Genomic DNA, 15,776 nt, shown 5'->3' on the forward strand with positions numbered 1-15,776 from the left:
AGTTAACTGACAGACCAGAGAGGACAAGGGGGGAGCACATGTACACTAGGAGATCAAAACACAACCAACAACAAAAACTCAATTGAAAGACACCCTCAATCATGTCACGGTTCTTGGTAAAGTTTTCTTTAATCTTAAGGTTCAGTGGCAACAAGACTTTGTAGAAAGACTATTATCTTTGCAGTACACTGGCAAAAGTGTGAGCTATATTTCATATTGCATCCACAGCAACACACTGCTTGACTTTTAAATAAGAGGGCACACGTTGCGATATTGACTGAATAAATAAGCCAATGGATGTGATACAGTCCATACTTCACAATTTATTAGTTTAATATTGCAGCAGGGCTTAAACATTTTTTAAATAATTCTAAAAATTACAAGTTTTTTAAAGAGTCTGCTCATTAGGAAAGCAAAAACTGACTTTTTAATGAAGTCCCTGCCTAACTGATAGTATCTGATTAAGGATTAACTGCACTATGGGCCTTTTTTATATTATTATTATTTTTGCATCTGTAGCACTTCTCTCACACACATCAGCACTCGTAAGACCTGGTTAAGATTTCCAAGGATCAGAGTGCCCTCTTGGTAAGGTGGTCTCATGAATAAGGAGAATAAGATGCTCCTGATCTGAATCATTGATGAATTGAGGGGCTGATCTAAGCAACCATCCAGAGCTCATCCTCATCAGTCACTCTGCAGGAGCGTTTGGCCTTCTCTGCCCTCCATGTTGATCAAACGGTGACGCACACCCCTGTGCTTTACTGGAAACCCACATCCTTCCCGTCAGATGGGTCTAAACAAGGGGCGGGAGGTAAGAGGTCTGCAATTGTAAAGACAGATTAAACTTTGAATAACTCACTCCCTGACCAGTTGCCATGGTGACAAAGTCTTCATGTCTTTCATTTACGATCCTCCTCAGGCAAATAAGTCTAGCCTGAAGTAGTTTGTAACGTTAGCAAGATCGCTGCACAGCCAGATAGTGTTTGCTGCTTCGCCTGGGGCCAGATTTGTCTTGGCAATATGGAAAAACATCAGGGTGAGCTGGAAGCACAGTCCCACAAGTGCTGACTAATTGAGCAGTTTGTTTTTGCTCATAATACAATCTGCACTTCAGCTCTCAAATGTGAGACATTTAAAGCAGTGAGGGGACTTAATAATAAGTGCTAAACAAATTCAGAAATCTCATTTGCTCTTTTATTTTGTCCATTTTAAACAGTTTATGACAGCAGAAACTTGCTTCACCGCTGTTATCTGATAGCTACATTTATTTTTAGAGATTCATGCTTTGTGTTACAGCAGTCCTAAGTATTTTTAGTGGTTCAAAGACTAATCAGAATCCGACTCGTATGAGTAGCTATTAAACGAAATACAGCACTGTGTAAAGGTTTTGAGCCACTCCCTCATTTCTTCATATTTTGCTTCCAGTGAGCCAGATTTCATTTTTTTTCCAGGTGTTAGAAGGTCTTTCAAAGTTATTCTTTGAACATTGGCTGCTTTTCCTTCATTTTTCACCTGATCCCACATGTTAAGCCACTTAACACAGACCTTTGACTCGTCCGAGCATGAAAAAGGTACCTAACCACAAAAATGAACAGAGATTGTTTCTTTACATAACAGACAGATTAGCAAGGAAGCTTTTTTAAACTGTATCTTTAGGTTTGTCACAAAATCCCATAATTTGTTCCCATATCTTTAGGTTAATCTTTGATAAAGATCAAAGATAATACAATTTGACAAGCTTAAATCAGTAATTTTACACCAGCAAGGTGATTCCCAGAGAGCTGTTAATTAAAATTTTTCCATATTTCAGCATGCTGTGCAATATGTCTTCAAAAGAAATCAGGGAAACAGTATCTGAAGGAAAATAGGACAAAATCCAACAAAAACCTGATACAGGATCTGAGAGATGCATATGAAGTAGTTACAAATGTGTTACCTGGAACAGTAAATGACACTACTGACACTAACGATGTGATCATACAGTATATATATGTTTTCTTATTTTACAGTATTCTGTTGGTAGAGTTGCAGATAGTAGGACTTTTTCTAGTACAGACAGGAATTGAAAGCTTCTTTTGAAAAACTGCTGCATTACACCCCTTTGATCGCTTTCACCCCGACCTCTGGAATCTGAAGCCCCCTGTGTCTCATTTAGAGGACGGGGAGGGAGTGCAGACATGATCTGAGGTGGCTGGATGACCTGTTTATTTTGTTAGCTGTGTGCGTTGATGTGAAGCTGGATGTCAGGATGTGTGCGTGTGTGTCTGTGTGAGAGAGTTTTGTGTCCTGACTTATCATTGGACCTTGACTATCAATCCAGATAATCTGTGGACACTGAAGTGAGGATTACTGAGGATTTGTTCTGAGAAAAGTGAGCCTTACTTGAAGTTGTATTGTCTTAGCCTTTCTGCAGTCACTACGATAGAGCAGACACTGTGTGCCGGTGCAAAGAAGCTACTTTTATCCATCTGTGCAATGAAAGCCAAAGAGACAAGTCCTTCAAGGCTCCTAAAGCTTGAACGGGCAGAGAAAGAGTTTTGTGTACCAAACTAAGTGAAGGGGGCGGGGGATGTTTAAAAAAAAAGACACAGGGGGTGTTTCTTGCCCCTCTCTCCCTTTTTTCTGTCCCTGTTGGTCTCCTTGGTCACACACATGCACACATACTCCTCGGAAACACACACACACACACACACACACACAAAACCACTGACAAGGGCTCAGTCCTGCTATGGCCACCACTACCACAGAGGAAAGCTCTCCAGTCCCGACCACTGTAGCACCCCAGCAGCCTGACTTGGAAGACAGCCTAAAACCCAACTCAGAGGCAGAAGCTGAGCTGGGCGAGACCCAGTGTGACAGAGAGGAAAAAGAGGATGAGGAACATGAAGAAGTGGGAAGAAGCTGTGATTCGGAGCAGGAGAATACAAAAGGGAAGAGTTTGGACTCAGAGTGGGTGGAGGAGAGGTTCAGGATCGATAGGAAGAAGCTGGAGACCATGTTGTATGGTGAGTTAAATGGGATTATCAATTTTTATGGATGGAACTGTCAGTGCTATGTGCCTGAACTTCTGGGCTTTCTTATCGACTTCATTCTCACAGTCTGCCTTGAACTCTACAACATCTGAATTTTGTGTTCTTTTGAAACCTATCCTATCCTGTGTTCCTCATTGACCTTGTTATCTACCTGATCCCACGTGCCTCTGGGGGCCTCCAGCCGCCTGTGCCCTTGTTGTCGTCATCAGTAAACGCCATCCACTAAACCCCTGTTGCTGCATCATTGTGATTTATGACCTGCAATTGCTTATGCATTCGCAGGTCCTTTTGGCTATTATCATTCCCGTCTGTGAAGCAAAGGTAACTGCCTCTGTTAGTTATGGCTGCTTGGCGGGTTTATGACAAATGCCTCCCCTGTGTCGCCGGGGAAACTCTTTCTGACAGCGTGCCACCGCTGTAGACACAAGCTGATGTTTGCGCTTGATGGGAAAGTGCTTCAGCTCTGATAACCGCGGCTTGGTTTTTAATGCGCGCGCAGCTGGGACTTCTGCTTTTACTGCTGTTTGAGCAGCCTCAATCAGGCAGTAAACATCCCATCTCAACCCTTTAGGTAATAATCTGTCACACCGCATTCAGGCCTTCACACTGATTTTCGTACATCCCCCTCCCTCCCCTTTGGTTTTGTACTTTAATTTTTTTTTTCTTTTTGTTTGGGTAAAGTGGGAGGTATTTGCGTCAGCAAATGCCATTGATGTGATTAGTTGTCTCCAGGCTAATTTGTGGCTGCCTTTCCTAACCACCACCTTTTGCTCCACCCCATAGTGTTTTCCTCTCATTCCTCAGCTCTGGCCAGCGTAACCCGTAGTGATAAAAGGAGGGGGTTGAAGGCGTTCCTGGGGCTCCCCCTGAACCCTGTAAATGTCACCATGGAGCAATGGCCTTTTAAACTTGTTTATGTTCCCAGCAACCTCTTGTTCCACTGGCTTGACAAATTTCAGCCAAGTCAACATTGAAATGCAGACTTTGTGTTCACATGCGTCATATTGAACATTGCGTGGCGACCAATACAACCTGAAAAATCTCTCTGCTGGGTTTTATTAGGGGTTTATTTTATCTTTATCTGCCTTGTTTTTACATTTGCCTACTTCTTCTTTCAGCTCCAAAGCATGAGGGTGTCGAGACGGGAGAGGAGTTTTTTGAGAGAGTAAGTGGCTCTACACACATTCAAACACTTTATTCATAAACCAAACAACTAATAATATTTGGCCATTTTCCTTTGTAAAAACCACTGACAGTGTAATCACTAGTGTTTTAAAGCCTCATGGTGAAATTTATCTTAGACCAGTGAAAACATCCCTGCTGCAGTTTTATTACTTGTTGGATGCTCTTCATTCAGTGATTACAGATTTTATGGTGGTGATAATTGAAGGTGGAGGCAGCTTTGTATCCTAAGATCTGCTGTGTTCTCTGAATGTGTGTGTTCTCATTGTATCTGTTACGATCTTTCCTGCATAGAGTGATAGCAGCTTCTTTGTTTCTCACTCTCTTCTATTGTCCGTGCTTTCACAGGTAATGAGAGAAACTAACACTCAGGTGAAATGGCCATCCAAACTGAAGATAGGAGCCAAATCAAAGAAAGGTGGCAAATTCTTCATGTTCCGTTCACACCAAAATCAGTGCTCTTTGTTTTGTGTTTTTCCCACAGCTTTGTGTGTGTGTGTGTGTGTGTGTGAACAGAGATTTATCATTTTCCATCTATTGTTTCTAGATCCACACGTGAAGGTGGAAGGGAAGAGAGCTAATGTCCTGGAAGCCAAAAGGAAGATACTAGAAGTGTTGGAAACCAGGGTGAGGTTGCTGGTGCCTTAAATTTACAATGTCAAGAATCCATAGAGGAATGTAAGCTTTTAATAAAAGTAGTTTTATGTTTTTTTTTATGTTAAGGCCAGTATTGAACTGAAATCTGCTCAAATAACCAGTGTTTATATAAAACCAGGTAAACAAGGTGACTCTAAAAATGGACGTGGCCTATACGGAGCATTCTCATGTGATTGGAAAAGGCGGAGGAAATATCAAAAAAGTGATGGAGGTCACATCCTGTCATATTCATTTCCCTGACTCCAACCGTCACAATGCTACTGGAGAGAAAAGCAACCAGGTAGGTGGCATTTTAATTCCACTAACTGCTGCCACTATGACAGGAAACTGAAAACCAATTTGTTTACATGTTATTTATTTATTAATTACCAGGTCTCCATCGCTGGGCCCGTAGAAGGCGTAGAGGAAGCCAGGAGGAGGATAAGAGTGAGTTGTCAATGTGTAATTTGAGCAAACTGCACAGAATAGATTTTTATTTGTCTCAACACTCAATATTTTCACTCCTGTCAGACGGAAAGATCAATAGAGTGATTAAGAGGATGGCTGACACAAAAAGGACAGGTATATCTGTCAATGCACTGCCTGTCTTGTCTCTGTCTTTGTTTCTCTCCCACCTCTTCATTATCCCTCCCTTCTGTGTCTCCTTCTCATCGAACCCTTGCCCTTCTTATCCCAGGACCTCCAGCCGCTATCCTTGACCTTTGACCTGCCAGTGAGTCTTGTGCCCCAGGCTCTGCCAGATCCGGGTTCACCACTTATCCAGCAGGTAGTACAGACTCTGGGGGTCAGTGTGAGCTTCAGGGCCATGCCACCCCAGCCTCAAGCCCAGCCGCCCTTTTATGGAAGCTGCTGCACCGTCTGGGGTCTGCAGGGCAATGCAGATGTTGTAAAGGTTAGCATTAAAGATTAAGGAGACTACTGGGTAATGAGGTTTAAGTATCATGTCGTGACTATATATACCATCACCTCACAGAAGGCGACCTGCATCTTGATGGACCTCCTGCTGGGAGCAGAGGTTGCAGGCGGTATTGTCAACAGCCAGCTGGACGTCACCTCCCAGCAGCACCTATTCCTGCTGGGACAGAATGGCGCTCACTTCCTGAGCGTTATGCACCAGACCCAGACCCAGATCATCCTACCGGACCTCAGCGCCCCTCAGAGTCCTCCCTCGCTGCTCATTCAGGGCAGCCCTGATGGGGTTTGTCTGGCTAGGCAGCATCTCATGGTACAGCGGGGCTGTTTATTTTGTGTGCACATAACTGCTAAAAAACAATGCTGAGAAAACTTTGCTGCTTTTAATGTTTGACACTTTTACAATCTGTGTGATGTTTGCATATTTGTGTACACAATAGGACTGTCTGCCTGTGTGTTTGATGTTTGACATGCGTGAAGATGGGGAGGCCGATCCCTGTAAGCTAGCTCAGATGATGCGAAACCTTGGAGTCTTCATTAGCGTCAAGCCCAAAGTAAAACAGACCAGCAAGGTACATTTTACCTCGTGGCTCTGATGCTTATTGTTTGAGACACAACTGAAAAAAGAATGCTAATTTGATTGGGCTTTGTATTGATAAAAACTTGCCCTGAAATATTTCTTTGATTTTGAATGCAAAATATTCTCCCCTGTAGTTTTCTGCTGAGTTGAGTACTGATCTAAAAATCTGTGTTGGTTTATAATTGTCAGTCAGTTGTGGTGAAAGGTCTGGAAAGGAATATTTCCTGCCTCTATGAGGCCCGCCGTCTACTCCTGGGGCTGGATTCCTCTGAGACTGTTAAGATAGCTGAAATGACCCCTGGCTCTCTGCTACCTGGCAGTGGGCTGACCAATTACTGGCTCAATATGTTGCTGCAGCAGCTTCGCCTGTCTGAACAGGGTGAGAGCATTAACACATGTGATTTGTTTTTGCAATCAGAATAATTCTTTTTAAAATTTTTCTGCTTCATACTGATTCATTCATATCACCCTTCTTCTTGATGATCAGGCCCCGTGCCTGTTCCTGCTACAGAGATGCCGAACGGTACAAAGCCACGTCCCTCACCTCCACCAGGCCTCACCTCTCCCACTGAGGAGGGTAGGGTAGGGCCGAAGGGAACAGATGGTCGACCTCTGGAGAAGGTGTTTCATTGTTAATGTTCAAAATGACAAAACACAATGGGAAATTCTTCTGAAACTTTCCAATTCTCTTTTTCAGATTCTGGAAAATGAGGACCAGTTTGGTCAGCATGAGAGCTCTGAGTGTGTGGCGATGTCATCGTCTGAGACGTGTGACGCTTTGAAGAGCAGCATCAGCAGGATCGGACTGAATGGTCGGAGGGGGAGCCTTCAGGGTCCTGAAATTGCCAAGGTTTTCAGCCAGGGCAGGCGCCATTCAACAGGGCAGGTGTTAACATACAGGTGAGCGTTTTGCAGGTACACACACCTACTCTCTGATGACTCTTCATAATCTTTAAAGTCTTAACTTCTGGAAAATTCTTTTGTTGTTGTTTATACTTGCTCTACTTTGGTTTCTGTTTGATTTGATATAAATCAGCTCTACAGAGCGTGCAGTTTTAATGATGCAGCTCACATTTAACACACTCTATATTTAAACTGCACGATGACACTTTGAAAGAACTGCTGCAGCCAGGTGAAAGAAAGAGTTAGTAAGAACTCAAAGATTGCACAGAGCCATCACAGTTTCACCTAACCTTGCGTGCGTGTGTGTGTGTGTGCGCGCGCGCGCGTGTGTTCCTCCTGACTGTGCCAGACTGCTGAACGCAGACACTGAGGGGGGGAGGAGTGAGCGGAGGAACAGCCTGAGGAGAGATGTGACTCTGGCTCAAAATGTTCGCGCTGACTCATTCAAGGCTGAGGTGAGAAAAACAGGAGCTGCAGGTTTCTTCCTTGCTTGTTTCTTCACGAAGTTATGTACAGATCTGTGGCAGACATTTTGGTCACGGATGATGCTCAGTGGACAGATAATCACATCTCTGTAGGACAGTGGATGAGCGAACGCTGAAAATGTCACGTTAAACTGAAAATGGGAAGATCATTTTCTTTGTCACGGTCTATAATCTATTGATTTGCAGTTTGATTTTGAAAATTGGGTTCTCTCTTTGTTGGTCTCCCCTCTTATTTTTCTCCCATCTCACATACGCAAAGGTTATGCAAAGAAGGATTAACAAGTTTACTGCCACGGCAGCAGGACGTGTTTTCTTATGCAAGTGTTTGTTCCTGCTGTAAATTAGGTTCCCGCTATCCTCCCATCTCTCAGTAACCAAAGAAAAAAATTCAATTTCATGCATTATTTACCTACTCCATTTCCTGTTTGTACTTTGTAGGATTATGACTATGAAAAGAAGAAACTGCTGGCAACCAGAGGTTAGTCCTCCTAAATGTTTAATATTTCTTCCTGTCTTGCTGCGGTTTCAGAAACGTTCTGCAACAATGATTAGCACTGCTAAGCAAGCGTTCCTTCTTTTTTATTGATTCACAGTTGCTGTTCTGCAGATAGTTGCATGAAAATAGATTTTGGTGAAGTATATTGTTGTTTTGCTCATCAGCACACTTTTTTGTTTTGTTTTCGGAGCTGAACAGGAGCAGGAATAATTTAGTTTTGCTGGTAACAATCACATGTTTTGCTCACATCATTGCTGGGAAAATACTTAATGTCAGTGGATTAAGCCAGATGAAGTAGGCTTTTAAGTTTATTCAAGCATGCTATAGGGGAGACACATTAATATCCCAAGCAGAAGTAGGGATTTGATAAAGGGGTCCCATTTCCGCAGTGCTCACTGCCAAGACAACTGATGAAGGGGGCCTGTTTATGGGCTGCAGTGTGCCAAAGTTATAATAGAGTAGCACTGGCACTCCCACTTAATTCACCAGGGGTAGATACACAATGCAGACAACCCACGCACACATGCATCCAGGAATGGTGCGTGTGCTCTCATACACAAGCGTGCGTGGACACACACGTAGCATCCCTCACGCAGAATGAGAGATACTGAAGAGATCTGCAGCCAAATGGTACCAAATTCCCTCAGTGTTCCTTTATGGGATTATGAATTAGCAGTTTGAATGGGCCATCTGCCTCACAGCCATTAAGACACCCGTATGCCAGGATATGAATGGGACATTTACGGCACAAATACACACAAAGACACCCGAATGAAAACCCACCAGTAATAATCCTGTTGATATTGCACTCTTTATGGAGTACTGTTGCAGTTTTTATCACACATTCACACATGGAAGAGGCCCAGGGTCACTTGTTTGTCGATTGAATGCGTATGCCAGTCTAAGTCTTAGCGCTCAGAGTTTTATTAAGTATGCCACATGCTGGCAAGAGAAGTAACACTGTTCGTGATTCATTATTTAACACATGAACCCAGCCTGCTCACATCAGAGTACCAAAGAAGACGTGGAAAACCTGCAAAGCATTTTTATGATAGACAGACTGCGGATATGAGTATTGATGCTTGCTGCAAAATCCATTTATGTGAATTTAAAGCTGTAAAGCTTTCTGAAAGTGTTTCCTTATTCACTTCTTTTGCCACAGCACTACTACAGTCAGACTTTCCGCATTGAACATGCAACGTGCTGCATTTATGTGAAAGCTGGCAATCAGATTTCAGACAACATCAGAGACGGTAATGCTTTTGATACCAGTTAGTCCCGAAGTCACATTTTCTAACTCTGTGTTTATGTGTATTTATGTTAGCCATGCAGAGGAAGCCTATAGTCACAGAGGTCCGCACGCCCACAGACACGTGGAGTGGCCTTGGCTTCTCCAAGTCTATGCCAGCCGAGGCTGTAAAAGAGCTTCGCAACATCAGCAGACGCAACTACAAACCCTACCTGAGCACCGGTAATAACCAGCAACAGGTACAGATGAGCCTACTGCTTACTTAAAAGCTGAAAAAATGGTCTCACAGATTAACATTTTGAGTTTTCGTTCAAAGTTATAGGTAGAGTTCATGATTTATAGGTACAGCTACTTTTGTTGGACTGAATTCAGTTGAAGCTTTTACTGCAGTGCAGTGAAACAAGCGCTGCCACAGTGGCCCTCTAACACAGTCTCATTTATTGGTTTTGCCCCCTAACAGTCTCGGGCATTTATCTCACTGTGTGGTAAGCACTGCCAATTTGTACGCTCAATTACCTGGAGTCTGATACCATCGGTGTGGTCAACACAGGCACTCTTTGGCAACCTGTTTACCTGAGCTGGTTCAGCTCATCTCCCCTGCTCTTTTAAAGCCTTTTGAATAGCTGCTCTCTGACTGCCCACTGGCCATTGATGTAGAAGCAGACTCACTTAGGATAATGAAAGCAAGAGGCATTTCTCCAATGAGTTCAATTTTCCTCTGAGACCCAGGCAACTGGGAGGAAGCATTTGCTATGCCCGCTGCTTTGATAGATTCGAGTGAAGGACTTTTACTGTCACAGATCAGCCCACAGTGGCAAATAAGCTGGTTTAGAGACACGCTAAATGGATTTGGCTAAATCCTTGGATCTACAGGCATTAGGAAGTTTATGGCCACTTGCAGCTATTTGTCTCTGGGACAGAGACAGGGGAGAGATGACAGTAGGGCATGGTGGCAAAATGACACGATGATGCTATTGTGCAAAACGCTGTCAGAAGAAAGCAACATTAGCCTGTATAAGGGAACTTATTATAGATTCCCATATTTTCAGTTTGGATACAAGAACAGCAGTAACATCCACCTGGTTTTCAAACCTGTCAGACAAAGTGTCAGAGCAATACAAGAAAAAAAAAAACAGACAGTGGATGAACGGAGGGGATGCACCAAGACCCAGTAAAAGATAAATAAGGAATATCTTTAACCTTGCATCATGCAAAGTTAATAGAGTCCAAGAGCAAAAATAGGTCCACTTTAATGCTGTTACTATCTCCTTCTAGTCTTGGGCTGCTCAGACAGGAAAGGTGGCTAATGGAAGCGACTCTGAGAACTGGAGGGACAGACGTGGATCCACATCTTCATCCCAGCCCATCTCTTCCTCTTCGTCCTCATCCTCATCTTCCCCATCCTCACCTCTGACTACTTTCTCCTCATCATCCTCTTTTCCTGCATTTGCCTCCTCAATGAACCGCAGTAGAAGCGACAAGCCCTGTAAGTCTGACCTCTGTGCACTCAGCTAAACAGAGATCACCTGCTCCCTGCTGCGTTTAACCTTTTCCTCTAAACTTTGGCCTCCGGTGTTCAGCGGAGAGCTTTGCGAGCAATGGCAGCAGCTACTTCGAAAGTGTGTGCTCACAGAGGAGGGGGTCGACTTGCAGTCAGCGGAGCCCCAGCCCCCACTTGACAGATGACCTGCCCGAGCTGCTCGGCCAGCTGGGCCTGCTCAAATACATCGATGTGTTTGAACAGCAAGAGGTAAACTCACACACAGAGTCGCACTTGATCATTTTTTGAAATCACTTTTTTTTTCATTCAGCTTGCAAACACAAGCCGAAAGAGTTAATGCATTATAAATGAGCATCATGATGCAACTTCGGTCTACACTCCTCTAGATCGACTATCAGACATTCCTCACTCTGTCTGATGAAGATCTGAAGGAAGTGGGTGTATCTACCTTTGGAGCAAGGCGCAAGATGTTATTAGCAATCTCAGGTGAATCTCTGAAGCCTCAGCCGGGATTTATGCCGTATCCGCTTCTCTCTCTGTTTTGGCAGTATGCTGTGCTCCTCTCCTCTTGTAAAATTGATTATTTTCCCTCTGATACAGAACTGAACAAAAGCAAGAGGAGGCTCTCGGATACACCTGCTGTGAAGTCTGGCTACCTGGAAGGTGGTGCTAGTGGTAGACTTCCACGAATCATGGATGTGGAAGCTGCAGCTCAGAGTAACCGCTGGTGAGGGAAGACGCCAAATATGTGGAGATATTCTAATGGGAAAATATACAACAATGATGATGCCAGTGCAAAAGTCTTACTAGCTCATTTACTACAAAGGGAGAGGTGCGAGATTATCCTGAGAAACTACAAAAATTATGTAAAACATTTAAACAGGGTGCCTTTCTTCTACAGCGTAACCCAAAGTTTTTTTTATATAATAATTCAAAACAAGGAGGCTTTCCATCCAAAACTCAGTTATGACAAGAAACGAACTACACAAAGCACACAGGAACAGGAGAAAATGTTGATTTTTTTTTTTTGTCATAAAGTGCCTTTCTTATGCAAACTCTATATTTTGACCATATTAACCACAATCTTTATGCAACTGTAACATTTACCCAAGAAAAAAAACATGTCATAGTGATGATAATTAAAAGGTTGCTGTAAAAGACTGTTTTCTTTTATGAGAGTGAAAAAATAGTGAATGACATATTTAAAAAAAACCACAACACGTCTATGGCCGGACTCAGTTATGTGTTCAACGCCTTAAATTGATAACCTCCTATGTCATCAGTGGAAATGTGTGAGGCAAGTAAAAACTGGGAGCAGACCACAAGAGGGCACTAGTGTCACACACAGTCTTCTTTTTACAAATTCACGTCACATTTGTGCTGCATGGAAAATAATGCCATTTGTTTCAAAGTGACAGCAGCATCACAGCTCCTGCTGGACAAGGTGGGGTTTGGTTTTGAATTATACAGGGCCTAGTATCAGATAAGACAAATGATTTAGAAACCATAAATACATTTATTTGTTTGAGGGTAATATGAAACTCCTATTATAGTGGTTTGCATCTTCTGACTTCTCGACAAAGAATTTCAATTCGTTTTATCGCTACTCCCTGGAATGAAGCCAGTGCAGCCACTTTTTGCTACCTGTTAATATTATCTGCAGAAGGCTGCATGCAGCAAAATACGTGCCATCAGGGAGAGGGCGCTGACAGAAATGTGCAAATTTGGAATAGCAGTGCTGCTTATCACATGGAATTGAATGGGCCAAGATAGCTCCACTGGAGGGCATGAAGGGGTCTGATCTGTCTCGAGGCTCGACAAGCTGGTTGGTACAGTGGCAGCCAAGCATGAAAGAGAGCGTGAGTGCGAGTGGTGGGCTGTGACAGATTAGGGGGAGATGATCCCTACTTATTACAATGTGTCTGCCAATTACATAGGCAGGCTTTAGACTGGTGATCCTCAAATCTGGTCCTTGGGCTCTGGAGGGATGCTGAATTTCTGTCCTGTCAGGTAGTTATTTGCAGTCCCCTGGGGTTGTGAGCGTGAATTGGTCCTTGATCACACAGCTAGAATGAAAACAACCTGGAAAAAAAATGAGCAGTGCTCTCATTCCTGAGGACTTTGGAGATCCACTTTGACTTTTAACATGTAAAGTGGCAATCTTGACTTATGGCCCAGTTAAATATGTAAAATGAAGGTATGAGTGACTCCAATAGCAGCTTGCCCACTTTAGAGAAGTCTGGTTTAGTACTGGACTTAGCTTGTCGATATTAATAACTTGTAGTATACCCTGCAGCTTTTAAATGGAAGCCCATGGATTTAACTGACGTGTATGTAGGGAACCTGATACCAACAAACAATCTAATTATTTCAGTATGAATGCATTCAAACATCACCACATCTTCATAAGCATCTCATCAATGAAACTACATGCATGGTGCTACATACAATCAGCTTCCTGTCATATTTTCCCCAGTGGGAAACTCCAAAACTGTGCAAATGACCTTTAAAACTACCAGTCTTTATTGTTACCAACACATACATGGCAAAAGATGGTGACTTATTAACCTGTGCTTGAGCCATGATGGCAGCTTTATCTGTTTTCTTCACAGCCATTAGATAAAGACAGAATGTAGGAATGCATCTGTGCCGCACTAGTGAGTTTCATAAAGTGGAGCAAATCCACATGTAGGACATTGTCTCCAAATGTGGGATGAGGGAAGAAAAATGCTGTGTAGTCCTACATAAATGATGACCCCTTGTCACTGTGGATCAGTCACATGGCCATTTACTGAATACATCTTGTGTGAATGTATGTATACGGGAAGCAGTTTTGGAAAATATGCTTTGTTACATTTTTGCCAAGTGTTAAATAACAATCTTTCAACTTCAATGTGAATCTCCATGCAAGCATCTTAATAAAAATTCACTAACAGAAAAACTACATGAAGAAACAAAGTATAGGTATAACATAAGGTTTTATGTGTTGGACAAGATCCTGACTAAAAGAAATTCCTTTTTTTGCTTTAACTCTTTAACTCCACCCAGGAGCTTGATTTCCATACGATAACTGCAGCCAACTGCATAAAGCCCCACTTGTGGCCATCACCGGTCTCTATGGAGACGCTGGGTGGATACGAGGATCCACCCAACAGGAAAAGTCATTTGGGGATAATAAAGAAGCAGCCAATAGAGAAACGAAACAGAGCAGTGAAGTGCCCTGAGGATAGAATGCAACCAAGCTTTCCCTTTTCTGAGATGAAGACAGAGCTCACTACAAGAGGAGTGAGTTTCAGTGGGAAAGCAGAAGAAAACAGAAACAATAATGAGACAGCATGTGAGTGGCTGAATGTGAGCCGTGGTGTGCAGTACACCACGTTAGCTGAAGTTCCTAAACAACCTTCCGTGTGTTCAAAATATCCATCATACTCCTGAACCCAGTGATACTTTGTCTGATTACTCCTTTTAGTAAAATGGCATCTGCACGAGTTGGAGTTCTGTTGCAGGTGGCTGGACGAACCCATGCTGTGACAAAAATTTCATAACAAAGATACTGAGATGTCTTCAAGCAAAAGCACAGAGTGAGAGGAAAGATGAAGAAAACAAGCCGATTTCACCTTAATTCTGAATAAACAAACCATTTCCTCCTTAAACATCACTCTGAATAACAGAAATTAAACACTTTATGTAACGGCTCTAAAGAGGAAGAGATGTTTTTCTGAAACTGCAAGGTCTTTCTCCTGAAGACAGACAAGCATGGCCTTGGTGCCACAGATGCTTAAGTAGATGCATTCCTACTTATGACTATATTTAAAGGTTTTCTTGGAGACCTTACCAAGGAGAGGAATCCCTGCATACAGGCAAGCTGTTTTGCATTTTATGTGAAAAAAATTAGCTATTATAATGCTATTTATTTGTAATAGGAATTTGAGCAAAATGTATTTTCGTTTTCTTTATGATTTGATAGACTGTGTTATCACTAGGGCGATCGTGGCTCAAGAGTTGGGAGTTCGCCTTGTAATCAGAAGGTTGCCGGTTCGAGCCCCGGCTTGGACAGCCCAGTTGTTATGTCCTTGGGCAAGACACTTCACCTACCGCCTACTAGCCGATGGCGCGATATGGCAGACTCGCTTCTGTCAGTCTGCCCTGCCCTGTTGTAGCAGGTGGTTCGTCCAGCCACCTGCTACAACTGTAGCTTGCCTCCACCAGTGTGTGAATGGGTGGATGACTGGGTGTGTAAAGTGCTTTGGGGTCCCTAGGGGGATCTAGTAAAAAGCGCTATACAAATACAGACCATTTACCACTAATTATTATTAAGGCTCCAGTGAAAGGAATAGCTGAGAGCCATATAGCACTGCAACTGGGAATATAGGCGGATACAGTAAAGACACAAGAAGCAGACATTTTCTTTCCAACTTTTCTCATGTAGCCTGATGACAGCAGAAGACGCACGAGCCAGGGTCCCAGAATCGGGTGATTATACACCCTCCACAGCTTCCAGCATAATTTGATGCACATAGTTAAGCCCATTGTCTATTCTGTGTGACAGAGAGTGCTGTGAACTGCTGAATAGGCTTTTTCAAGCCAGAAGATTCAGTTGTCCTTTTAGCTTCTGATTGTTGCTACAATGTGTTTTCAAAGTGCTGCGCAGGCTGTTTCAAGCCAGTGGGGTCAGCTGTCCCATTAGCCACTGATATTACAAAAACACTCATTAAGCTTTTATGTTCTTATGGGCACTGCTAGCTTTGTGATTCTCCTCTCTCAAAGGCAAGTGAT

General features: G+C 43.1%; 1 protein-coding gene across 1 annotated transcript; it reads left to right on the top strand.

Annotated features, from left to right (window-relative positions):
* Positions 1-2,664: 2,664 nt before the first annotated feature.
* bicc2 (bicaudal C homolog 2) lies at positions 2,665-12,463 on the top strand. The gene is made up of 19 exons (XM_004545421.3): positions 2,665-3,008; positions 4,154-4,200; positions 4,566-4,635; positions 4,765-4,844; positions 4,993-5,154; positions 5,247-5,300; positions 5,551-5,766; positions 5,848-6,099; positions 6,227-6,358; positions 6,556-6,745; positions 6,854-6,987; positions 7,064-7,266; positions 7,619-7,724; positions 8,193-8,232; positions 9,575-9,738; positions 10,775-10,985; positions 11,080-11,249; positions 11,387-11,486; positions 11,601-12,463. Exons 1-19 carry the CDS (start codon positions 2,732-2,734, stop codon positions 11,729-11,731), a joined length of 2,739 nt encoding a protein of 912 aa, XP_004545478.3. The 5' UTR covers positions 2,665-2,731; the 3' UTR covers positions 11,732-12,463.
* The last annotated feature ends 3,313 nt before the right edge of the window (positions 12,464-15,776 follow it).

This window comes from Maylandia zebra, linkage group LG2 (genome assembly GCF_041146795.1).
Source record: "Maylandia zebra isolate NMK-2024a linkage group LG2, Mzebra_GT3a, whole genome shotgun sequence".
Lineage (NCBI taxonomy): Eukaryota > Metazoa > Chordata > Actinopteri > Cichliformes > Cichlidae > Maylandia > Maylandia zebra.